The 27,288-nt window shown below is 45.2% G+C and overlaps 1 protein-coding gene across 1 annotated transcript; it reads left to right on the top strand.

Annotated features, from left to right (window-relative positions):
* Positions 1-8,766: 8,766 nt before the first annotated feature.
* slc6a17 (solute carrier family 6 member 17) lies at positions 8,767-25,272 on the top strand (the record flags this gene model as incomplete). The annotated part of the gene is made up of 12 exons (XM_080497482.1): positions 8,767-8,817; positions 12,625-13,047; positions 17,118-17,275; positions 19,627-19,753; positions 20,891-21,072; positions 21,755-21,865; positions 22,701-22,942; positions 23,055-23,247; positions 24,037-24,229; positions 24,313-24,472; positions 24,661-24,823; positions 24,910-25,272. Exons 2-12 carry the CDS (start codon positions 12,747-12,749, stop codon positions 25,270-25,272), a joined length of 2,193 nt encoding a protein of 730 aa, XP_080353608.1. The 5' UTR covers positions 8,767-8,817; positions 12,625-12,746.
* Positions 25,273-27,288: the final 2,016 nt, after the last annotated feature.

The following is a 27,288-nucleotide window of genomic DNA, read 5'->3' as shown; positions in this document are numbered from 1 at the left end:
CCCTGATATGGCACATTAGGATGAAGAACATTTCACATGTGTAACAGGTATCAATTTAGGTCATATAAAAACAATTAAAAATACCAACGTTTTTATCTGAATATGTTAGAATCTATTCAAACTGAAACTATTGTATTGATTTCTGAATTAATGTATGAGGTTGTGGTTTCCTCCCACTGTTGAAAATCATGCATGTGAGGTTGATTTGTGACGCTAAATTGCCCTAAAAGGTGTGAATGTCAGTGTGTTTGTCCCGTTATGGACTGGAGGACCAGTCCAGGTGGATTTCACCTTCGTCCAGTCAGCAGGACCCTGGACAAGATAAAATAGTATATACGATGGCTGAACATGAGGCCATGTTGTTTCACTCATTTCATAGAGGATTCCACTTCAAAACATGCACTGAAATATGCTGAGTAATGAATGTGCTTTCAGATTAAATCAACTTTCTCTTTCACTTCCCTGCATTTTTTCAGAGGCCTTCATGCTCCAAATCCAGCGTTGCAGGAACCTGCAAAGAAAACATTCACGAGAACATCAAAAATATTGACAGGCAGTGCTTCCCCAGAGCCGAAGTTAGTAAAATGTAACTGGTGAAATGATATAATCAAAGTAAATCAGCTTAAATTATTGTGCTTTTAAAGTTGGCACACGTTTTGCGGGCCGAGGGAGAAACGGCTCCACGCAGACAGACCACTGCTCACTGCAGAGGAAACCGCCTCTGATTACATCCAGACAACTCTTGTGAATTATGGCCAATTACTTTTACCCGCTTTTAATAATCATTTGTTTTCCCTACAGTCGCGAGCGAGACCCTGGCGTTGCTATTACCCCGGACTGCAGTAGGCGACTACAGGTTGAAATATACGGCGATAATCATTCCCACTAATGGCCGAGCACGCTCAGAGCAAAGACAGTTTTTATAGAGCCAAGAACTGTACATCAAACCCGGAACGCAGCCGGCTTTTACGAGCGGGTCATTTCACCCTCTGCTCTGTTGTTTATGGCTTTAATGGCAGACTGTTGCCAGCTCTCATGCTCGCTACGGCGGATTTTTAACCCAGGCAACATGCCGCTGACCCCAGATTTAAGAATCCTCACAGCGGGAGCGACAGAGTCACTCAGTCACGCGAGCCATCTTCGCCAGAGCTGGCGAGGAGGACGTCCCAACGTCGCTCGCAGGAGAGGCCTCCGTGTATCGGCTCTCCGGGAAAGGCTGCGATGGAGACGTCAAGCCCGGAATCGATTGGGGAACAAGGTGCGGGGGGGGATGGAATTAAATCAGCCAGACACAGGAGAGGAAGGTGAGGAGGGGAGATGATGAACGACGGCCACGGTGTGATGACGGGGATGAGAGGAGAGAGATGGAGAGAGAGAGAGAGAGAGGAAGAGGAAGAGGGCGTGTGAAGACAAATGTGTCTGCCGACGGAGCTGGCAGGCGGCCCGGCGCCGAGCGAGAGCGTCTGAGCAACTGCAGAATCAGTCACAGTGACGGCCGTGGCCATGCGGCTGATAAAGACATTAATCTGAAGAGGGAGTGCGCCTCCAGCTCGGGCCCCGGAGCAGGTACATCAAGACATGCTCTGAACTAAAGCAGGAGCAAGACACTAAATTAAATTGAATCCACTCTGTTGTTACTCTGTGAACGCATTAGAAGCACATCACCTTCCAAGAACTGGTGATTTTCACATTTTCGCAGCACAAAACCTCCGTGTTGAGTGAGTCAGTCTTTTCACGCTGGGGATTATTTTGGCCTCTGGATGTTGTTAGCTTCACCGTGTTTCCATCCAGGAATAGATCAGGACGGACTTTGAAGCAGAGCTGCCGAGCCTGCGAAGCATTTCTGTGTGGGGTTTTCAGTGACGAGATGATGCTTCTGAGTGACAGTGTGACCACTTTTACACAACATCTCTGCTATCCTGCACCGCAAATCCTACGAATTTGAGTGTACAAGTCACACGTTGTGCATATCGATGAAATTCAAAGCAAAGAAATTATGTCAAAATCAAACATGATTATTAAACTGAGTTATATTGTCTTGGTAAAGCTGGTGCACTTCATTCCCTGCAGTATTCATCCGTCTCACTAAAACAGTCCTAAGCTGTTGTAACATGGCTCTTTGATGCAAACACTTGCTATTTTAACTTATAGATGATGTTTAGGAGCAAAAATATAGTTTATTCTGTTTCATTATAAATACAGGGATGTCCTCATTCTACATTCGTCCTATTTTCTCTGTTGAAGCTATGAAGTTGTACGTCTCACAGTCCACAAACACACATTGATGGTTAATCAGGTGACTTACATGTGAATGACAATGTGTGTTGTCTTCCTCTCTTGTTTGCATGTTTTCATATATTTACTCACATTTTATGACGTCACAACTCAAATCTGTCCTGAAAAATCTACATATCTTCTTATCTTGTTTTCCATATAGTTTGGTTTGATATCTACCTCATCACTACATTATTATCTTTCATAAAGACTTAATATTTCAACCTTTTGTCACGAGCTGCGTTTTTTCCCTCTTTACTTTCCCTCTGTACTGTTTGTGCATGTCTTCCTGGAGGCGCCATGCAGGTTGGGTCTGGTGCAGTCGTCGTTGTTTGCGCCTCGCTGCTGCAGCCCAGATGGCGGCGAAGCTCCGGTCCACAGCAGAGGTCTGTGCAGCCTGTCGACAGCCGGAGAGGGAGGAGGGAGGATTAACACGTTAATCACTCTGAGGCTGAGAGGAAGCAAACCTGTGAGGAAGATGAGTCAACGCTCAAGACTGCTCCAACCCCGGTGAACAAGAGGAAACCTCAGTGGAATAAAGATGTTTTAGATTCTAAGAGTGTGATTGTTGTGACCATTTTTTTTTTTTTTTTTTTTTTTTTACTCTCTGAGGATTTTATTGCCTGTCACATTGGATATTCAAGGGGAGTCAAACATGAGGCCATGGGCCAAAACTGGCCCGCAAGAGGCTTCATTCTGGACAAATCACCAAGCAAATATCAATATCAAGATAATGTAAGATTTCAAAGAAAAAAAAACATTTCTTCGAAGCAAATTTCTTAAGAGGAGCAGACGCAGCACAACGCTGAGACCTGAGCTGAGATATCTGCATCAAAACAAGCCACCTCATTGTTTAAAGTGACATTATTAGTTTGTAATGCAACAGTTGTAGGAGACGCTTCCTGGACATTTCACTGTATTTTGAATCACTAAGATTGTCTCCATGTTTATATTGTAGTAATTTGCAATAATATTAATTGTTTGATTTTGTGAAAATATCGACAGTTTCATCACGATAATGTTAATTTGGAGAAGGTCATGGCGCCGTTTCACCGGTCCTGCTCAGTCCGGATGGAACGAGGCTGAATGTGGCCCCTGAACTAAAAAAAAAAATGTGTTTGACACCTCTGCTGTAGACGATCTGAAGTCACATTATATTTTGTCATTACATGTGCAGCCAGTAGAGGGCACAACGATATCACAGTGGCTCTGCAGAGTATATTATTGAATGTTTATCATTTACAAACGCAGGTTATTCACCAGCTCAGTTTCGGGCGATGTATTACTCCTGCTGTTGTATTACTAATGCAATTACATTGATGTGTTACTACTGTATGTCTACTTTGGAATAAAAATGATATAAAACAGTGGGACTGAGAAAAACACTGGAGGTACACTTAAATCCGTGTCAGCTTGGGTCTGATGTAGATGAAGAGAAAAAAATAAACACAAACCGCCCAGTGGTGTGTTTGTGAGCACTGACCTTTTGTAGCGGCCCATTAGGTGTTCATCCATGAATAAATAAAACTCACCGCACAGGTTTTCTATATGCAAGAGCAGCGGAATAGTGCTGCATTGAAGCTGATCTGACATGGAGTTCTAGTTAAATGTACATAAACATCGGTGGTGAAGTCGGCTCTGGGGGGGGGGGTTGATTATGGAAATCAGACATAAGATGATGCGATATGAACCCAGAGGATGAATCACGGACTTTAGAGACCTCAAGGCCTCGGATACTTTTACTGCCGTGAAGGAATGGAAACTTTCATGAGAGCTTTTGGCCGATGCTGACATGAAAAGCCACACGTGATTCACCCTCTGCACAGTGAACACGTCACCCACGGGGGGGGGGGGTTCTGTACAGGGTCTCAGTGGATTGGTGCAAAAATTGGATTTACAGTTGTTGTTTTTTTAATGTTGTTACATAAAATAAAGTGCATGCCCTGCGTCTTTAAGCGCTGTAGTGCCGTCCTGGCACCCAGTCTCCATGGATTAGTCATTGTGAGGTGGTGGTGTTTGTGTGTTGTGTGTGTGTGTGTGTGTGTGTGTGTGTGGGGGGGGGGGGGGGGGGGGGGGGGTTGTCACTTACACCGTGTGATGTGGAGCTTTCACAGGCCTCTGCACGGCTCTGGTACATCGAGTCGCCCTCAGGAGTGACACTTGCTGCATGTCAGTGGATCACGGCACTACCCTGTTGAGGTATTATGTCCCACATTACACCATGAAACAAAGTGGAGTCACATTAACCAGAGAGAGTTGAAATTTACTCCTAAAAACCCTGAAGAATTCAAATCTTCACCTAATCTTTTTTGTTGTTTCTTGCAGGGGAAACTGGATTATGCCTATTAATATCTGCAAGGCCCAGTGACTTTGCAATATGCACGATAAGCATGACAGCACGATGATCTATGAAGTAGCTGGAAGTCTTTTTTGTGTGTGTGTGTCTGTGTGTGTGTGAGCATTTTTTTTTTGTAGTGTAAACAGCAGGGCTCTGAACGACCATCTGGTCCACTGAAGGGACCGAGACGACCAGCGATTGCATCGTATTACTAGTCACTTCCGCACATCGCAATATCAGTGTTTCTTAATCTGTTTGCTCCAAATTCACATTCATATTAGCTTCTACCTTCTGCAAAAAAAATTATAACATCAAGGTATATTTACTTTGATGTCGATGGTTCTTAATCACATCCCTTCCCTCCGCCTACACAGAAAATATCAACTGTAAAGCTCAACATGTATGTAATAACCAAAACTGGTAAATTACTGCCATAATAACCTTTAAATTTAAAGTTTTTCCTTATTATGGTGCAGAGTATGTTTGATGGAAACATCTCTATTTTTTTACAAAACCAAACAATTCTGACAAAAAAAATACTACAATCTCAACATAAAATCAATTTTAATTGTGCAAAATACAGCGAAACATCCAGAAAATGTCTGTTGTATTTTGCGTGTTTTTACAAACTCACAACTCGAAGGCTAATGCTAGTTTGCTATCGTTCATGGGAGCATCCCGATATATCAGCTCGGGCCTCACTGTCGTGTTGTCTCCTACCATTAAGAAATTGGATTTTTGTTTTTAAAAATACACTTCTTTGAAATTTTTATAATTTGCTCGGTGGTTTGGCCGGATTGGAGCCACTTGCGGACCGGTTTTGGCCGACGAGCCTTATGTTTGACACACCTGGGACGTTTTTCTTCTAGATAGATAAAACCCCTTCATACTTTCGCAAAAGCTCCAATCATAACTTCCGTCCTGGTCTGTCAACGTTCCCCTCTGTTATTTTGTGTAAATCTCAGCCATCGATCGTGAAGCTGCACATTCATCACAGGTGTCAATAACAATGTTTCTCCTTCATGAGGTCATGGCTTTCCCGTGTGTGCCTCTTTATCTCAGGAGGAGGACTGAAGCTTGAGCAGCCAGCTAATGACCTCTTGTCACTGGAATGGAGGCGGATCGGTGATTAAAGGAAAACAAGCAAAGAGGCTGCCGAGGAATACAAATGAGCAACGTATTTTTAGTCCAGCACAACAGTGGGCTTAAAAACAGTGTGCAGATGTGACAAACCTGGTGTCGTCAATGCTACTGTGTAAAAGGGAGACATTATAAGGTCAGTGTGTCGAAGAGCAGCTGGAGTAGAGCGTCTTCGACAATAATCTCCCTCTCTCCTGTACCTGCACTCTCCCCCCCGGGGGGGCAGCAGGCAGGGTGTCAGTTGACTGACGGAGTCGGGACTGCACCATCAGCAGGAGGACGGAGGGGGTGAGCGGAGCGGCGGCGTGGACTCGCAGGAGTCGACGAGGCTCATTTGCACGGAAACACCCCTCGAGACGCAGGTCGGGTTCTGCCTGTCGGTGTTCGTCAGCTGGTTTAATTTGTGGCCTGGCAACCCGTTTCTCCCGAGGTTAGAGATCAGGGCTGGTGTTTCACCGATAGAATCTCACAACGTGGCCTGATGGATTCAGGTTTTCCTTCAACCTGAACAATACTATTATTATGATTGATCAGTCTAAATGGAAATGTGTCATCTCTCACCGATTTTCACATTTACAGGAGAATCAGTGACTCATTGAGTCACTCTGGGGATGCATTGCTGCATCGCTAAGGGTTCAGTTCATCTCTATTTACTGGGCCTTTAGCCGGCCAATTCCACAGAGCTAAACTCTTATAAATGGCCTTGAAAGGCTTTGTAAATCACAGCAGCTCATTACCACTCTCCGCTTCGCTCTACTCACGAAATGTCGGAGACAGCTACTGTTTCTCCCCTCGCTGCTCAAAATAAAACCTCGCCGCTGAAGGTCAAGATGTCTCAGGTCAGAACGATGGCGGCTCTCGGCGGCGATGTCATAGTTTCACCTCCATATGCAGCGTTTAGCTCGGTGATTCAGCGCCACACCTGTGGTCATACACGGCGCGTAAAAGGTGAGTAACACCGAACCAGGCGACGGGAAGCAGGGTGACATCGCGTCTGCCGTTCGCATCATTTTCAGGGTGTGATAAACTACTCGCTTACGAATCAGGTCACACATCGGAGGTGATAAACCACGGGGGGGGGGGGGGAAATGGAGGTGGAGAGGCGTGGAGAGGCGTGGCGCGACATCCTTCATTCACAGGCTTATGCAGAATGCCAGTGGGTGCCTGAGGGGAGGAAGAGGAGGAGGAGGAGGCAGAAAATAAAAGAAAAGGAATAAAGCTCACAGGGTGAGTAACCATCATATGATCAGTGGTTGCCATGGCAACTGATCCCAGCAGCCAGCCCTTGGAAAGTGAGTCACATGAGTGAATTGAAGGAGACAGGAGGCATACTGTGCATGCATGTTGTCAGTTGATGCAGTGTGCCAGAGATAGAGAGAGAGAGAGAGAGAGAGAGAGAGAGAGAGAGAGAGAGAGAGAGAATGGAGGTGTGATTTTTTTTTTTTACTTTTTGTGATTGAAGCAGTAGTTCACTGGAGGGAATTCACACATGCAGCAGAGTCAGGATGCCGTTCGTGTTTAAAGTTACCGCTCTCACGTTCACGCATGATTCAGCACCTTCACCGTGAACGTCTGACACATGATGATGGACGTCGTGGCGTCAATAACTGCCCCTTACCCGCAGGCCCCTCCAAAGTGTGACATATTTGCAGTGCACCTTTAAAAATATTCTAATCCGTCTGTGACCTTGTTTTGCTCACACCTTCTGTAAACTCACTGCCGACAGCAGGAGGATGTTGCCTCCAGTTAAATACCTGGAAGGTACCGCCATAGTGATTCACATCCTTGTCATCAACTGGAAAAACAGTTGCAACAAGAAAAGAAAAAGGACATGCAGACCTGCCTGCATGTCCTCTTTGGTGCAAATTAAAATCACCACCCAGTGAGACAGGAGCCAGGAAAAAACAACAACAACACACGGAGTACACAGAGCCAAGGGCAGAATAGATTGCTGGTGTCAGTGAGAAAAATGACTGTGCCACAAATTATCTACACTGGAGAATTATGGCCATTCGGAACCATCGTTTCACACCTAATTTACTTTACAACGCTGTGGAGGAAATGAAGAATTGACATGTCTCTTATGTACTAACAAGCTTTGCTCTGTGCCACAATATGAAATAATAACATTAATGATGATTGATAAGGAAAAACTGACCGCCGTCAGTCTTCTATATAGATCCCATCTAACTTGGTCTGACCATTTGTCTCCAGTTTCAGCTCTCTCATGGTGTGGAAGGCAGTTTGCTCCAGTTTATGACATTTAGGGGACTTATGTCGTCTGAAAACATGTCATCATGTCCGATCCTTATCTAAATTCTGCCTGTTAAAAATGCTTTAGGCTCTCTCTGTTTGCCAAGTTTGCTCTTCAGTCCTTTGTGTATACTGAGCTCTCTGAATTATCTAAAGTATTTCTTAACTTCGTCTGTAATAAACTCTCTGCATCAGTCCAATGAAATCCTTCCAGCCCCTCTCCAGGATTTCTTCAAAAAAAAAGAATGATACTGATCGTAATAATAATACATTTTCCATCAGGGATCAGCTGAAAATATGTACAAGCGGCATGTTATATCTACTCATCTGTCCACATGTGTAGCGCATCTTAATATTTACCCACTGCAGATGTTTTTGAATCGGCTGCTGACGTGAGCACGGCCCGATGAGTCAAACCTGCGTCAGACTTCGTCGTGACTTACCATAGTAATTTCTCGTCGAACCTATGAGGGGCTGATTTCTCTCACAACTCAGCCCCAAAAAAAACACGTGGAAAAAAAAAAGAAAAAAAAAACCAGAGGTGGGAGCGGGATACTGTGCGGGAGCCGCAGACCTGAAGCTGAACTAGTGGTCCAGTAAATTGATACGGGGCTGGTGTGATTACAGAAGCCAAACTTGTGGCAGGCGTCGTGCTCCTGCGTCAGACTTTACGCACCATGCGCCCCGAGTGACTGGGAAGCGCCGTTGTTTCGCGTCTCTCTTTGCGCGCAGAGATGTTGCGTGCGGAAGCGGTGCCCGAATGAAGACGGTGGATGTACGTTGAATTAAACCTGTTCCGCGCGCTAAATCAGGTAGGAATTTCATTCTTGGAACCATGTTTACGTTCTATTTGCGCTGTCATTGTCTTTTTGTTGTTGTTTTTCTTTAAAATGTATTTTTCGTTAATCGTTTCACATCGTGGCGAAACGTGTGGATGAATGACTTGATATGAATTGATAAAGAGGAGAGAGATGACAGATGAGGATCTCTCCGCGGCGTTGACGGCGAGCGTCGCTGATTAAATCCTGCGACGCGCCATGCTGTCTCAATTTGTCTCAAATGGGACAAATTACGCAGGGACAGCCCCACCATCTGACGACTTGTTTCGGCTTATGAGGCGATTGGTTTGACCTTGACAAGGCATCAGAGGTTATATCCACGCGGGGAGTAAGTCCCGGAGCATCGGTGTGTGTGTGTGTGTGTGTGGGGGGGCCCTGTGTGAAGCACCTGAAGACCACCCAGCAGGTGCTGTTCTGTTCCTGCCACCGTCACTTCAGTGCGTCAGGATCAAATTAAACGCGATCGTTATATGTCACACTGACCAGCTTCTGTGTGTGATGGCCGCCTGGTTGGCAGTTTACACCATCACCTCCAGCTTTCCTCCACATTCTGTCTGCCTCTCTTCCTCCGCCAACATGCAGCTCTGTGTTATTTTGCGGCAGTCCTCGGGGGAGGTGGGGGGGCTTGTATGTATCATGCCCGTCCATTTGAGATGGTGAGAGGAGAGATAGGCGACCATTGATGCTGCAGGGACTGGATTTCAATTTTGCAGAAGGAGCCATTGCTTAGCAACCACCACGAGATAAAAGTGCAGCGTGTCTTTGTAGAGAAACCTACTGCTGTTACATCATCCAACCAAACTGACTGTATAGAGAGTCAGGACCAGGAAGGACAAGCAGCATCAATCTGCACCATCATCTGCATTTTCAGCCTGCGAAACAACCCAGATTTCACATATTTCTCATTTTCTGCATGTTCATGTATCCTGCAAATAAAAAACACATTTTCTTGTTTGGTCATCAGCTGTTGAGTCACAGTGTCTTGCACTGTAAATCCCTGCCGTCTCTTCAGTAATGTGCCATCTGTGACTGCACATTCTGTGAATCTCTGACATTTGCTGGTGCACCGCCACAACAACAGAGAGAACTTTCACTGACACAGTTAAGAGAGTTAGAGCGTTCAGTCCCTCGCCCTCTATCAGGCTCGCATCATAAGTTGTAATTGGGGCAGTTTGTTACTAATTATATTGACATTTGCATGAAAAAGTAGGGCAAAAAAAAAAAAACCTTTGTGTGAACTGCCTCACTTTAAACCCCCAAAATTTCGGTATAAACCAAAAAAAAACAAACAAACAGACAAAACACACTCTTGTTTGCAAACATGCACATGATTGCCTCACACTCCATTCAGAAAGTGTTGAGTGATGATTCAGTGCCATGGAGCAGCAGACTACGTGGGAAAAGGTCGGGCCTGTACTGGGATCAGTGTCAGGCTCTCAGCCTCCGAGCTGCTGTGTGTCGTGACTCCAGGCTCGTTGAGGAATTTGATGTGCGTGCTACTGGTTCGGGCCTCGGATGGGATTTAGAGTCTGGCCGGCCGGCCGGCGGCTCCCTCTTAAGAAGTGGCTGAGAACACAAAGCCTGCCGAGATTTCAGGCGGCTGCTTCTGTGTGCAGATTAGACGCCCCGTCATCAGATCAAACCCCTCCGACTCCTCTGTGCCGTCCTTCAGCTGTCAGGGTGAAAAGTTAGATGTCACCCGTCTCCCAACGCCAGGAGAGAAACAGAGTCTGCTTCCCATGTTTTAGAGCTGCTTGTTTTTCACACGTAACTGAGGCTGTCTGCATCCGTCTTTGTTACAAGCTGACCTTTAATTAGGGAATGTTCAATGAATACTAATGTTCTCGCCGTGTTTCCGTTGAAGCTCAAACACCAGTTCTTTCCACTCTTTTACCGAGACGCTGTATTATTCATATTATTCCGCTTTTCAACACTTTCACCTGGTGAAGTTGGTCAAAAAAAAAAATGCTGTATTCAAAATGTATTGCCCCCCAAATCCAGCTTTTCATTGATATTCATCAATTCATTTGAATATCGGATCATAGGAGCTACATTCAGAATCTGCTGTGTCTGTGTGAGCTGGACTGGCTCCGCCCACACATGACCATCTTGGGAAGAGGAGGAAGTCCTTCCTCTGGTGGTGCCATGTGCCAGAGCAGAGGTTCTGGGGCGTATTTCCAAGTATTAAGACAATTGTTACTGTACGAAAACTATTAGAAAGTAAATTTTTACATAATATGACTCCTTTAAATGACAGCAAGACATCAAAATGTTGCTACAAATTTTGAAAAGTTCAACAGACCTTCGCAACTTCATCTCCATATCTGAGCTCGAAGCTTGCGGCTTCAGGCTACGTTAGCTGTTACTCACAAAAACACAACTAAGGGCTCTGTCTGTTTACTTGTTTCAAGCCACGTTTACATTGCAATTTTTAAAAACCTCCGTCGTTGTGTAAACGCTGAAAAATGCAACCGTTTGAAAACGCTCGCGCTCCGTTTCCATGGAGACGGCAGAAACGCTGCTCCTGCGCATACGAAACACCCCCGTAGTAAAACATTCTTCTGCACGTGCTCAGTAGAGGGACTGTACACTCGATGTGTATATATGTGTGTAGTTGCCTGACAAAAAAACAAACAAACAGTAAAGTAAAAGCCAGGCTTTATGGACAGAAATAATTAAAATAGCCTGCGCCGTATATTTAGCTTTTAGGCAAATCGATCCCACCGGGTTGCACAGAGATGTTTACTGCCTGGAGTGTTTGTTCAATCAGGGTCGGCCGGTCTGCTGCATCCAGTCACTGTTAAGCAGATCGACACCGCTTCAGAGGCCTGACGCACACAATTTCATCATTATTAGCATTTTTTTTTTCTTTTTTTTTTTTGCTGAAGGCCTCTGAAAAGTTATAAACGAGACAGATTAGTGTCTCGGTCTGGAGACAAGATGTTATATCTGTGATAAGAACGACGGTAATAACTGATTAAATTGGTGCTTCCAGGCTTTGGTTTCTTTGCAGCGGACTCGCCTCGGAGCAGTCGTCACACAGGCTGACGGCTCACGGCTGTTCATGCTATTCACATGACCCAACTTTAGTATAATGAGCTCTGCTGTGAAGTGGTGATTCAATCTGCGTTTCCTTCACCGTAATGAAGGGGATTACTGAAATACCTAACGGCTCGGACGGGCTGCTGGTCTGTTGTTTTTATATAGTCTCCTGAACTGTCTGCCCCTCGTGTCGTGTAAGATTACTGAGCTTCAGTTTACAGCAAATAGTCACATTTCAAAAGTTACATCAAGAGAATTGTTTGCGGAATTCTAAATTGATATATTTTGTAACCTGTAAAGCGTTAAATATACACTTAGTACTTTATGGAAGACTCATTGAAATGTGTAAATTGAAAATTCAAATTCTGCATTTCAACAATTCAACATAAACAAGTGTGTCGTTTTTTGTTCGTTTAATGTTTGTATTATTACAACGTTATTCATCTACTTATCCAGTGCATTTATAACATGCGAAATGTCAAATATTGCCACAGTTATAATCTTATTTTTATATTACTGTCACAGTTGTTACTTGTTATAATACTTTATTGTTATTGTTTGTATTCTTTTGTTACTCTTATTACTGTCCACTTGCTTTATGGATTTTGTCTTGTCTTGTCTTGTCTTGTAAACTGCCAGATGTTGGTTGAACTTGCTGTAGGTGACGATAGAAAATTAGAAGCTTTAAATACTCTGCTTATCCTACATCCACATGTCCTGTCTGTCCCCCGTCCACAGATTTAAAGAAAAGCACAAGTTTCTTTCCTTCCAAGCTTCTTCCTGATCCCTCCGTCCAGTTTCTCCTCATCGGCATCGATTTCTCCCCCCCCCCCTCCTGACGGAGTTCCTGTGTCGCAGCCATGCCAAAGAACACCAAGGTGACCCAGCGGGAGCACAGCAACGAGCCGGTCACCGAGTCGGTGGCCGACCTGCTGTCCCTCGAGCACCCCATGGACTATAAGAGCAGTCAGATGAGCATGGGCCTGAGTCCCGGCTCCACCGCTCCGGTCAAGGCGCTGCTCCCGTCCCCAGACCCCGATGCTGAAGACGGCCGACCGGCGTGGAACAACAAGATGGAGTACATCCTGGCCCAGGTGGGCTTCTCCGTGGGGCTCGGTAACGTCTGGAGGTTTCCTTACCTGTGCCAGAAAAATGGTGGAGGTAAGGTGGAGGAACGTCTGGAGATAAAAATCTGTTTCATTTTGCAGGTCCTTTTTTAGTACAGCCGATGTGTGTGTGTGTGGGGGGGTAAAGTGCATGTGAGGTTTGGATGTCAGCTGCTAATTGGATGAAAAAAAAAACCAAACCCTGTTCTGATTCAATGCTGCCAACGTGGATTTGTCCCCCCGGTTTACACGCTTTCAAGTCAAGGCAAAACTTTTATTTGAAACTAATTACCGAGGTGGAACTTTTTGACGAGCAAAAACGGAACTTTCTGTAAAAGCTGCTCCTCCAGAATATCCAGAGTAAATAGCTCTTCTGCACATGTGCGAGGAGACGGACAGTAATATCAAGTCTCATGCGAATCATCGAACAAAAAGGAAAGACTGAAACTCTTGAAAGACATCCGACAAACAGATTGATGCTTTAGTAACTAATATATGACTAGAATTTAATTCTCCACAGAGCCTTTCTATTCTAAATTTTGATGTTGAACTCATATAGAAAGAAAAAAAAATTCACTGTAATATGTACTTGCCTCCTTGTTTTGTCGTTTAAGTTTGATTCATACAGAAAATCTGTTTGGCTGTAGATTGCAATACAGCCCTTATCTTATCTGAACGTTTGTGTCAATGCAGTTCTGTCCAGTTGTAACGATCGTAGTACTAAAACCCATATGAAGAGCCGTTGAAACCGTCCTCACGTCAGATCTGTCGATTTTAAGCTCTGAACTGAAATATTTCTCTGCACAAATCTTTGTAATCCTTGAAGCTGAGAGGACAAGACACCTTCATGGCTCAAGTCTTAACAGTATGACTGTTCTAGCTGCTGCTCGGATCAGATTATTAGATTAGAAATAGGTAGATAGACACACTCTTAACCTATATTCTTGTCTTACGAACATTTATATTTAGCTGTTTTGTTTTTTTACCGGTTATACTTACAATAAGAAAAATGTTTTCTCCAGAGTCATGAGTCCCACAGTCAATATTCTTCTGGGACTTGGTACTTTTATTTTGACAGTCACCGCAATAACAATCCGACTTAGCCTGTCCACTAGAACACCCATGTTCTCTCATTGTTAATGTTTATAGCTGAGTGTGCGGTTTCATCACAAAAACAAACAACAGCACCCACTAGTGGCCCAAACATGAAAACGACATAATTTTCAGTGTTTTTTTTGAAAAACGACGCCGAACTTTTCCAAAATGAATAGTCAAAAACGATTTTCACCTGAAACGTTGTCGTGTAAACGAGGCCTCAGTAAATACCAGCCACAACGACGCGACGCATAAACACAAAAATGTGATTTAAAATTCTAAACAAGATCAAGAACCGGGATGACGAAACACAACAACACAGGTACGAGCAGATAAACAAGAGCCGCTGAGGGCTGGAAATCCAACTTTGAACTTTGTTTTTGTATTAGAAACATGATTAAAGTCATTGATCTCGGTTTGTCGGGAGCCTTTCAGTGTGACGTTCAGGTTCCCCCCAGTGGCCTCTGCTTGCCTGTGTGAAGTGACCCGACTGTCATTAACGGTGCGCGGTTGGTTGTCTGGTGATGAACCCTTGTTCGCTGTACTGCGACCAGCTCCAGGCGGGTAAGTCGGACGCGCCGTGTAAGAAAAGAAAAGGATGGATGGAAGGCGGAGGAGTGCCGCAGTCTGTTGTTATGAAGGACGCGGTTCTCCTCCAGGAAGCCGAGCCGCTGTGAGCTGACTAGTAATTCAAGAATTTGCACAGAGTCGACACGTCGATGGCTGATATGGTGGCAGGTGTCTGCACAATAGAAAATCATTATGCAACACCTCCAACCAATCTTCTTCTTTTTTTTTTTTTTCTTATATTGCGCCCGACGTGCAAACATACAGCTGACAGAACAGTGAGAATCTATATTGTCACTGGAAATGGTGGAAAAGTTTAATATAAACTGTGAGATCCCCCAGTTTAACCGTTCTTTGCTTTTGAAGCAGTTTTCTTTTTCTGAAGGGTTTATCTCTTTAGAATGATGATTTACTGGTATTATGATGAGATGAGGGGGTGGCGATGACTAAGATGGAGGAAATGGAAGAGTAAATACTGATTTCCTGGGCTTTCAGACGTTGACGGAGCCCGGTGTGGGAGGCGTGTGTAAAGAGGGGATTTTGAAATGTGCGATAACAATGCTGAATTTGTGTACATTTGCACATTCTAATCACAGTGTGTGAATATATTTGCGCGGAATAATGAGCGCGTATCCCCCAGTTGAATCTGCGCTCAGTGGGAGGTGCTGCTTTGTCTCGTCTGGACTCGTCCGAGAGATTAGGACAAACTGTTTCTGTCACTGCTCCATTATTTGCCATCATCTGCCTGTTTTTGGATCGTTTCTTCGTACAGTTGAGGCACTTTTTTTTTTTTTTTTTTTTTTTTTTTAATCCTCTCATTACAAGGATGGAAGTCACGCTTACATGCTCCTTCACACAAGATTATCCTGTTTTATAATTAGAACTTGGGTCTCTTATATTGATTGCATTTCTCTGTAAATCTACTTTAACGTTTGTTTTTCACACTAATTAAGTATCCAGTAAAGTAATGGAGACAACATGTGTTAATTATAGGCGTCGGGAATGAAGGGAAAAGAGAAAGTATCAGAGAATATGAGAAGTTCAGACTTTATTTATTGGGTGATCAGCTCATTTGAAACACTGTTTTGATGTATTATTACATTTATGATAAAGGTGATAACATCAAAATAATTCTTTTTTTTTTTTTTTTTTTTACAAACACTTGTTAGTTTATTACATTAGCTGCAATAATTGTCATTCTTTGATATTGATGGTATGAATGTTACATTTTCAATTTGCCCCTCTGGTCGTCAGAATGAAGTTTTTGCGGATCTCATGATGATCAATGTGACGCCTCAGTTTAATTTACTGACTTATTTGAAATTACATTAAGAAACAAATACATTAAAACAACTATTCAATCAATGATGGCGATCTAAAGCTTGATTACATTGGTTTAAATCCATTTTCTATATCCAAGTCACAAGGAGAACATGCAAAATGCTACATTGTGTCATATAACAATATAATGTTATACTTAAAATCAGGACAAGTTAATAAATAACACACATTACACCCAAACATTCAAATTAAGTGAAAAGAATAAGTACTGCAAACTTAAATTAATATAAAATTCATACTTGCATCTTTTAAGGTTGTAAAGTTTAAAAAGTAAAAAAATAAAGTGTTGCAGTTGTTTTCCTTTTAGAGTTGATATCACTAATGATGTATTTTCATGCTGAATGATTGAGAAGTTGCTCAGCGATACGAAACTGAAAATGTACAGTCTGTAAACTCCTCAAAGATTATGAACAAATGTTTAAATTAGAACGCCATGACCATCGCCAAAATTGGGGCAATGAGTTGCCTCGGTTTCTTTGAGTTCTGCAAACTTATCTGGGTTTAGTGTTCTCATTCCCTGGTTGGTTAAATATTGTCGGAATCATAAAAGATAAATACGATGCTCATAATTATATAAGTAAAAGGCCGACTTCAAGGTTGCTGCACATTGCATGTTATCTATTGCAGAAAGAATCGGGCGTCACGGTCATTTCTGTCTCTCCGAGGGACTGAAAGTTGCACAAAAAAAGTCTAAAAGATTATTTACGTCTTGTCTGCTCTGTTTGTGTCTGGCGCTCAAAATAAACCAGAGCGAGCTTGACGCCACTGTGCAACTTATCGGTGTTTTTAAGTCAAACGTCGTCGTGGAAACGGTCTGCTTTTCCCCTGTACGCGCCCGTCTCTCCGGCGGTGGAGGGCTTCGTCGCCATGGCGCCGTCGTGCCCTTGGTATCGTGACGTAAACTGGGAACGGACGTGACTTGTTTTCCCACGAGCACAACCGTGAAAAGACATATCAGATGAAGTGATGAATGGAGGTTCGAAATGAGGAAAAGATAAGAGACGTGAACGGAGCAACAGTGAAACCAAATTTAACATTGTCTCACCCATTTCCCCCCCAGGGCTGCTTCATAATCAGCCTCACGTCACAATAAACCCCCTCTGCTTGTTCTACCTGTCTCAGGGGCGTACCTGGTGCCCTACTTCATCCTCCTGCTCCTCATCGGCATCCCCCTGTTCTTCCTGGAGCTGGCCGTGGGCCAGAGGATCCGGCGCGGCAGCATCGGGGTGTGGAACTACGTCTACCCGCAGCTGGGGGGCATCGGGGTCTCCAGCTTGATGGTGAGCGCGCCGTGTAATCAACCGGACCCCCAGCCTACTGAATTGTGTAATTACGCAGGCTTCGCCCGCCGCCGCTAATGTCTTAATGAGGGCCTGTTAATCCACGGCTCAGCGGCTGAATTTGAGGGAGTCGGAAATGAAGATTTGACCCGTCAGAGTTAAACATGAGGATAGTCGGCCAGAACCCAACCCACGAGAGGCTCCGATCCGGCCAAACCTACCAAGCAAATGGCAAAAATTCTACGTTTTTTTTTTAACACATTTCTTTAAGAGTAGCAGACAAAACACAACACTGAGACCCGAGCTGAGATATCAGTGACGCTGTCATGAAATATATCAAATTAGTTGCTATCAAACGAGCCTCAACGCTGTCAGAGTGTAAAAACAAGCATAAAGCAACAGCTATAGGTTGGTTTTTTTTTGAAATTTCACTGTATTTTGCAGCAGAAGGTTTCATTAAAATTGGCTTTAGGTTGACATTGTCGTCATTTTTGGTCGTTAAATGTTTGATTTTGCAAAAAATATCGACATTTCCAAGCCACAACAAAGGAAACGCGTGAAGTGTAAATTTAAAGCTTATTACGGCACGAGTTTACCGATTTCTCGGGATTATTTTGGGCGCCCTTGAGCTGAAGCGAAGTTCTGAAATGCCCCACATCTTAAAAGCCAGTCGCTGATTCACTGGTGAAAAAAAACAAACAAAGGCAGTCACACAAACACAGTCGCTCCACATGACAGTTGGAACTCGAGGGTATCAGGAGGCTTCAGCCAACAAAAGGACCATTTCATAAATGAACTGGTTGATGAGCAGAGGCTGTGAGCTGTGGTCTTCTCTGCACTCCCTCACAGCGTTTACATGTAGAGCAGAGGCGTCAAACATACAATTTCATCTTGAGTGGTGTGAACCGGTAACATAGCGCCATGATAACCTTTGAATTCAAACCTTAAAGTTTTTCTTTGTTGTGGCGCAGAATGTACATGATGAAAATGTCTATAGTTTCACAAAACCAAATCATTTCTATAGAAAATGACGACAATCTCAACATTAAAACAGTTTTAGTGATGCCAAGCAGAGTGCTAATGCTAGTCCGCGATCTCAGCGTTGCCTTGTGTCCACTTCGCAAGTGTAATTTTCAATTCTTTCATTTCCATGACAAGAAAACATCCTGAGTAAAATAAATGTAGATTTCCAGTTCTTTGATCGCCTGTTGTCTTGATTAACACGTTCACGCGGCTCCAGACCAAAACGTCCAAGGATCTAACAGAGTAAATATTTCCGTCTGTGGCGTGACGATTAAAAGCCTTCGTGATATTTACTGGGTGTGGACCAGCAATAACACATCATGATTAAATTAATGTAGAACCGCATTGTGACTCGCATGATTCGATTATTTGGACTCAACATTTACTTAAAGTGAATCTCACAGATGAATAAAATAAATCTTGTGGAGTTTGTTTTTGTTTTGTTTTTTTAATAAAAAGCAAATAATTAGGGTTTTTTTTTTACTGTCATTTCTCTGTAAATGAATTAATTTGTCTCATTAATGTTTAACTGTTGAAATGACGAAACATTTGATGTCTCATTGGTGGAAAAAAAACAAAACAACCAGGGACACAATTTTCCACCTCACATTGATTACTGAGATTGTAAAACAATAACTGGAGCAGCCCAGCAACCAGAGATCGACTTTATAGCGTCGTAAACAGACGCTGTTATAATGTCTGTTGCAGATTAAATTAATTGAATAATTTTACATCACTGACTCCACTGGCTAGCCTCGACACGATTCACGTGATTTCAGTTGGACGGTACCGCCGTTACGTGCCGTTCAAAGACAAGCCGACGTGCTGGGAAGTTTTGCAGACTCCATCTGCCCGCTCGCATTATCGCCTCCCGTTGCAACGGAGCGAGCAGCGTTGCCGTAATCTGTCCCCATCATCGTCGTCGTCGCCGGGGTGGTGACCCGTCACGGTCCCATCCCATCAGCGCCGCCGGCTTAAAGACACACCCGGCCTTCCTGTGCGTCACTCATCCTGATGGCGAATTCATCAACGTAGTGGGACGGAGGGGAGTGAGGCGTGCATGCGGCGGTGGTGGCGGCGGCGGCATATCCAGGAGCTATAAATACCTTCCTCGTAGAGGAGCCCAGCCGGGGCCGTGAGCGCAAACAGCTCAATAATTCATATGTACTCTGGCTTAAGCTGTGTGCTCGGCGTTCCGACTCAAGGCGAAGCTTTCAGCTCCGCACGCCGTTTGTCCCCTCTGCTGTCTGGCCTTTGCATGATTGTTGAGTTCTGCTCTCTCTCTCTCTCTCTCTCTCTCTCTCTCTCTTTCTCTCGTTTCCCGTCAGGTTTGCGGTTTTGTGGGCCTCTATTATAACGTGATCATCGGCTGGAGCATCTTCTACTTCGTCCAGTCGTTCCAGTATCCACTGCCTTGGGCGGAATGCCCCCTGCGAAGAAATGGAACCCAAGCCAGTGAGTCCGTGATACAAAAGAGAACACACCAGAGGGCATTGAGGGTGTGGGGGGGGTGTCTAAAGGGCTCCCGCTTCCCAGCTTTGACTTGTTCCCCTCATGATTCACACCACGAAATACAAACTGCATATTCCTACGTGACAGTCCGTCCTCCATTAAAGCAGCCGCAGAGCTTAGAGCCTGTTTCTGCAGTTTTCCGGCTCTCCTCCTCTCTGGACCCGTCCTGCACCTCATCCCGCAGGGCAGCGGCTTGTCAGATCGCATGAGCCGGCCAGCAGGCTCAGCAAGCGGCGGGCGGCCGCATGTGGCGGAGGCACATGCATGTTCTGAGCGAAGGGCGACGTTCACCGGCGCAAACATCCAGGACGCCGACTGTGTTTACCGTCAGGAATGCTGCGCGGCGTCCAATTCCAAATTAGTGGACGCTTTGCAAAGATGGAAAGTACATTTACTGAAGTACTTTACGTATACAAAGTGGTTTTTATTTGTTTTTTTAAAATTCCATTTTGTATTTTTTTTTTTTTACTCTAATGTGTTATATCGAGGTTTCACATGGAGTTTTTATGAATTTTGCTTAACATGACACGTATATCGGAAAACCAAAAAAAAATCCTACGTCACAATGTCAATACAGTTCAAACTGGGTTTTTTTTGCTCTTCAGTAACTTCGCTTTTTTTTTTTCTTCCACTCTGTATTCACCTCTTCTTTCTGTACTTTTGATTCAGACGGTAACAAAATGAGGGATATTTAAATATTCAGTGAATTCTGGAGTTAGAATGCCCCTTAATTGTCAGGCTTCATTGTGCCTCAGTAAAAGTCGTATTTCGTCCTTTAACGAAACTTTACAAAGTCGTTAAACAGTCTCCGCACCAAGTGAGATGAATTAGATTCCTCTGAAATTGTTCCAAGAGCGAGTACAATGAAGTGAGACAAAATATTAACTTGATCGAATCAAAGAAATTACACTGACGTCAGAAAATGACTTGCATTGTTCTCCGACTCCGTGGCAGATTGAAAATCCATCATTTTTTGCACAGTGTGAGTAAAACTTTTAAAACTAATGTGCCGACTCCACCGTTACTGAGCGCCGTTCACATCCGTTCTCTCTCTGTTTTACTTCCCTGTCGCTGCGACAGTTGTGGAGCCGGAGTGCGAGAAGAGCTCGGCCACCACGTACTTCTGGTACCGCCAGACCCTGAACATCACCAGCAGCATCGACGACACCGGCGGCCTGAACTGGAAGATGACCCTGTCCCTGCTGGTGGCCTGGATCCTGGTGTGTCTGGCCGTCATCAAGGGCATCCAGTCCTCCGGGAAGGTAAGAGCGTCGGGGGGGTGTAACGTCCGTCGTAATCGCTGTTTTATTCAGCTTTTGAGGGAAGGTGTTAAGACGTCTATTCTTGGATCCCGTCTATACCACAGAGGAGAGGGACATGCAACATTAATTTGCTTAAACTGAACGGAGAGTAAACTGGTTCAGGTTGCAGATGGAAAAAAAAATTAAAATTCTCTTGTTTGGCGACATCTGCAACAACATCCTGTAATCTCCATCCAGAGGGTGAGTCATGTACCACAGCGCGACATCCATCCCGCAGCCCCAGTGACAAAATACACAAGAGGAGAGCAGATCGCCAAGGTCTGACACGGTTTTTTAAACACTTAACTCGCTGATCCGATTATCGTCATCGGCGCGGCGACGACACCGCCAAACACTGTAGGCCGCATCCCTGACTTCGAGGACTCGTCGTCACATTCGCTATGATTTCACAGTGTGTGTGTGTGTGTGTGTGTGTGTGTGTGTGTGTGTGTGTGTGTGTGTGTGTGTGTGTGTGTGTGTGTGTGAGAGAACAGCACTTCTTCTTCCTGCATGTGTGAAGCGTGTCCATGGAAACACTGGGTGATGTGCTTGACTCTCTCTCTCTCTCTCTCTCTCTCTCTCTCTCTCTCTCTCTCTCTCTCTCTCTCTCTCTCTCTCTCTCTCTCTCCCCCCCTCCCTCCAGGTGATGTACTTCAGCTCCCTCTTCCCGTACGTTGTGCTGTTTTGTTTCCTGGTCCGAGGCCTGATGCTGAAAGGAGCCGTCGATGGGATCGCTCACATGTTCACCCCGAAGGTGAGAGTAGATCTCGGGACAATTCAAGGGAAAAAGCCCCCACGTCAGACATCGGATATGAGAGTCAAGGGACATTTATGTGTTAGTTATTTATTGGAAATGATCACGAATTCCTCCTGACAGTAAAAGTGAGAAATTAAACATCACAATGACATATTTTTTTCCGATGGAGGAGTGGCTGATCCCTTTTACAGAGCTGCATCAGCCTGCAGAAAACAGGCTCTTAATCTGTTTGTACAAATAAAAACCATGGATATCTTTCTTTGACAGTTTTATAAACCTAAAATTAGTACATTTGGAGTTAGTCTGACATTAAAAAAGCCATAATTTCCTGTTATTCAGGCTCATTCATCATAAAAATTATATAATTATCCACATCAGGTTAAGCTTTGTGTTGATGACTCCCTCTAGTGGCGAATTGTTGTGTTGCAGCTAGAAAATCACAACATTCAGTTCAGCATATAGTTATAATTGAACGTGATGATCTCGTAAATTTAATTTGAGTTCAAAATTATTTCACTTTGTGTTTATCAAAATTAAAATAATGGAAAGTTTTCCATTTTATTGTATTTTCTTTAGATGCTCCTGTATATTGATTTCTGCCTTCCCAATATGAGGAAACAAAACTGAAGGTTGATCTTATGCAGGACTGAATATGTACATTTCCCATGTCGCTGCACTTTTACAAAGAAAAACCTGACAAATCCTATTTTGTGTAAAAGAAAAAGATAACGTGCAGCAGGTGTGACGTCCCAGTGGGGAGTTAGGAAAACGAAAGGACGGCGACAGAAGCTGACCCTCTCTGCTTTTTGCACGTCGTCTTTCCCCTCGTCAGCTGGAGAAGATGCTGGAGCCGCAGGTGTGGCGAGAAGCCGCCACGCAGGTCTTCTTCGCCCTCGGCCTGGGCTTCGGCGGCGTCATCGCCTTCTCCAGCTACAACAAGCGAGACAACAACTGCCACTTCGACGCGGCGCTGGTCTCCATCATCAACTTTGTCACCTCCATCCTGGCCACTCTGGTGGTGTTCGCCGTCCTGGGCTTCAAGGCCAACGTCATGAACGAGAAGTGTGTGGTTGAGTGAGTATCTCCTCCGATCAGTCGTCTTTTTTTTATTTTTTTTACCAGTTTCCTCGCGAAACGTTTTACTTGCTGACGCACCTTCGCATCTTCTCCTCGTCTTCCCCCGCAGCAACGCCGAGAAGATCCTGGGCTACCTGAACACCGGCGTGCTGAGCAGGGAGCTCATCCCGTCTCACGTCAACTTCTCCCACCTGTCCGCCGAGGACTACGCGGAAATGTACGGCGTCATCAAGACGGTGAAGGAGGACAGCTTCGGCCAGCTGGGCCTCGACGCCTGTCTCCTGGAGGACGAGCTCAACAAGGTGAGGTTGTGACACGTGTGTCAGCACTCATTTATGTAGCTGTTTTTGTGTTTATATGAAGATTATTTCATTAAAGAAGTTCAGAATCCTCACATTTATTTGCTGCAGCCTTCTTATTTTTCCTTATTTTTAATGTTCAGCAGCAGTTTACTTTGATTAAGTGACACTGAGTCACTATTAAGGTGATTTGTTTGTGTTTTGAACCACAGTCCCTATGATCCAGTGACAGCGATACTCTGCTGGAGCTTTATTCTTCTTAAAATGGAGATTTTTATTCCTCCTCGTGTGGAATTATGTTGGGGTTTTTTTTTCCCCCTCCACATTTCATTACATGGTTCAACGCTCGAAGATAATTACACTGGAATTGATGCTTCATGAAGAAACCTAAAACAATAAATAAGAAAATGGCTCTCCCCGTTTGTGAACGATTTGCATTCGATGCTCCTGTTGGATTTCATCATTATTCTTCCAGTCTTCGGTTTGCAACTTTTTTTTTTTACGCCGGTCTGTGAAGCCTCTTCCTGTGGAGGCTGCTTCACATCCAGGCCACAGAAACGTGGTGGAGTCAGACTCTCGCGTTGGAGTTTTTAAAGGCTCCTGACTCCTGAGTGCTTTTACGCCTTCGAGCGCAACTCCAGGTCTGTTCTATAATGAATGAACCTAGAAATGGAAGTTGGGCTGGTGAATCATTTCCCCGCTGTTCATTAGTCTTCATTAATCACCGTTGACCACTGTGACTTCTTCTTCCTCCCCTTCCTCCCCCTCCTCCTCCTCCTCCTCCTCCTCCAGGCGGTTCAAGGCACCGGCCTGGCCTTCATCGCCTTCACAGAGGCCATGACTCACTTCCCCGCCAGCCCGTTCTGGTCCGTCATGTTCTTCTTCATGCTGATCAACCTGGGCCTGGGCAGCATGATCGGCACCATGACGGGAATCACCACTCCCATACTGGATGCTTTTAAGATCCGCAAAGAGATCCTGTGCGGTGAGTCTTTATTTCCTGCTGCTATCGGGTTTTTTGGATTTTTTTTTTTTTTTGTCTGACCAGGTATCTCTTCTTTCCATCAGTGGTTTGCTGCATCATCGCCTTCCTGCTGGGTCTGCTGTTTGTGCAGCGTTCGGGGAACTACTTCGTCGCCATGTTTGACGACTACTCTGCGGGTTTGCCTCTGACCGTCGTGGTGATCCTGGAGAACGTCTCCGTGGCCTGGATCTACGGCACCAAGAGGTGAGCCCACGAAAACCACCTGACGTAAAAAAAAAAATATCTATCTGGGAAAAAAAAAAAAGAAGCAAGACAGGAAATGACAAACAGAACATGATGGAAAAATAGGGTAAACAGTGGGACGGCGCCGTGGCCCCATCGCAGGAAGGTTCACGTTGGACTTCTCCTCATTGGGTTTCATGTGTCTTCAGGTTCATGCAGGATCTGGAGGACATGCTGGGTTTCAGGCCGTACAGCTTCTATTACTACATGTGGAGATACGTGTCGCCCGCCATCCTGGTGGTGCTCATCATCGCCACGGTTATAGAAATGGCCGTCAGTCCTGCGGGTTACAATGCCTGGGTGGAGGCGGAGGTCAGTCCATTAAAAGAGCTTTGAGCGCAGTCGACAACCCCGTCGTGCGCGCCCTCCTTACCCCCCGCCGTCTTTTTCGTTCCCAGGGCGCCGAGCGCTTCCAGAGCTACCCTCCCTGGGCTCTGACCATGGCGTACGCCCTCATCGTCGTCGCCATGCTGCCTCTGCCCCTCGTCTTCATCGCCCGCCACTTCAACCTGATCTCCGACGGCTCCAACAAGCTGTCCGTCTCCTACCGCAAGGGCATGATGAAGGACATCTCCAACCTGGAGGAGCAGGACGAGCAGCGCTTCATCCTCGGCAAGAACCCCAGCGAGGCGCCGTCCCCCATGCCGGCCCACCGCGCCTACCTGGGGCCCGGCGGCACCCAGGAGATGACCAACACCAACTACGGCACCAGCACCAAGACGGGCTACCAGAACATCGGCTCCCCGGAGTCTGAGCTATGATCCGCCGGGCAAGGAGCTTCTCCCGTCCAGTCAACCCTCGGCGCCGGCGGATTGAGGGATTAATTCACAGCATTCACCACATCTTAACCCGCCCCCCCACCCCCCCTACTCCCCCCCCCCCCCCCCCCCCCCCCCCCAGAGATACAGGAAATCCCTCTGTCGCTATGTCTCTCCTCCATCGTCGTGAAGGTATGTGGTGAGGGTTAAGGTGCGGACGATGCTTTAAATGCTTTAAATTCCCGCGTGTCCAACGAGTCTGTGCTTCTTTGTTTGATCGTTATGTGCGTGGGGGACGGGATGGAAGGAGACGCATAGAGAGAAAACACTCGTCCTGTCCAAACGATGGCCACAAACACAAAAATGTACGTAAACCAGTGATCCTGATAAACAGTGTTCTATAGCACATTTCAATTCCACGTTGACTGTGCCTATGAAGCAACAGCAATAATACAGAGTCGCAGCAGGGTCCTCGTGAACCTGTGGATCTCCTTCTATCTCTACTTTTCCACTGATGTAGATTCCTGTACATACGTGTCGTGCAATAGTTTTCGCGCCGCCGTGAATCACGATTATATTCATCGAGGGGGAAAGTTTCGGCCTCTTTGATCCACGAACACAGAAGCACACATGACCCGCTAACTTCGAGCGTCTCTGAGCCTTAACGCAGAGCGACACGTTTACTTTTTTTTGTTTGTTTTTTTTACATTTCTCCTCCACGCAGCAAGGCTTAGGGTTGGCGGTGGCGGCGGCAGCACATCATCTCAGGCCGAGACAAAGCTTTTCCAAGTGTTTTCATTTTAATGAATGCCTTGGAAGGGCAGCGGTGGCGACGCACAAGCGGTAACAAGCAGCGTGGCTTGTGTGTGAGTGTGTGTGTGTGTTTGTGTGTGTGTGTGATCCTTCACGCTTGCAGGGGGGTGGTGTGAGATTTTCTGTGCGTGTCGGTGTGCTTCCTGCCTCCGAAGTGAGAGATGCTGGTGACCCTGTGGGTTTAAAAATAGAGCCGCGTTACCCAGGGGAGGCCGTGGCAACGCACCATAGATACAGACCCAGCTCCGGGGAGGAGACGAGAGGAGGCACCTCTGTGTCTGTTCAGCACAGACGTTTTACTGCCCCACCAATGGGGTCGCGCTCCTCATGTCGTTGCGAGAGGCTCACTGCCGTGGATTCGCCCCCCCCCCCCCCCCCCAGGGAGGATGATGTTTAGTTTGTCGTACGTTCCTCAGATTGTGACCACTGGCGTCATTTCATAACAGCACTACAAGACTTCACTTTGACGTCTATTTTTGTGACCTGGAGGTGTAAAAAGTTTTTATTTTGATATTTAATCCTGTATGACAGTGTGTGCGTGTGTGTGCGTGTGTGTTTCGGGGTATTGTGTGGAAACGTACAGTGCTCTAAATGTTTGGAATAAGTGGTAATACATGGTTTTGAGCACTGGGTGTCTCTGCTGGCCTCCAGTCTCTCCGGTGGCCGCTCCCTGACAACATCCAGTACTTGAGACTGGACAGATTTTAGTGTGAAACACAAGTGAGTCGCGTCGTTTCGGTGCCTGAGCAGCGTCCGTGTCGTCCGTTTGCCTTATGCTTTTTGTCATTCTGGTTTTCTTGACCAAGTGAGTTTATCACGTAGAGTTTGGACCAATGTATTTTCTCATTCACTTGAGCACTTTAATTAGGTAGAGACCCTGGAGTTCTTCCCGAACGTAATGTTGTTTATATTGATGTTTGTCTTGGAGTGGAAGAAAAATTGCATTTTGAAAGATCAATATGTGGCATTTTGTGATGTTAAAATGTCTTCATAGTTTGAATTTGACCCTTTTAACATCCTAATGTCGACCAAACCTTCTCTGTTATTTCCTATTATATCCCATTTTACACAATGTAAGTGCTGGGACGTCCCTGTTTCACGGAAAATCAAGGATATTTAACCAAATGTGTCATTTAAACTGGCACTATGTATCATTAGGAGAAAGTGCTGGTGGTATTTACTTGTGGTATACATTGATTATAGACT

The sequence above is a fragment of the Blennius ocellaris genome, assembly GCF_963422515.1.
Source record: "Blennius ocellaris genome assembly, chromosome: 5".
Taxonomy (NCBI): Eukaryota; Metazoa; Chordata; class Actinopteri; order Blenniiformes; family Blenniidae; genus Blennius; species Blennius ocellaris.
Note: the sequence above shows the minus strand (reverse complement) of the source record. Positions and strands in the feature narration are given on the sequence as shown.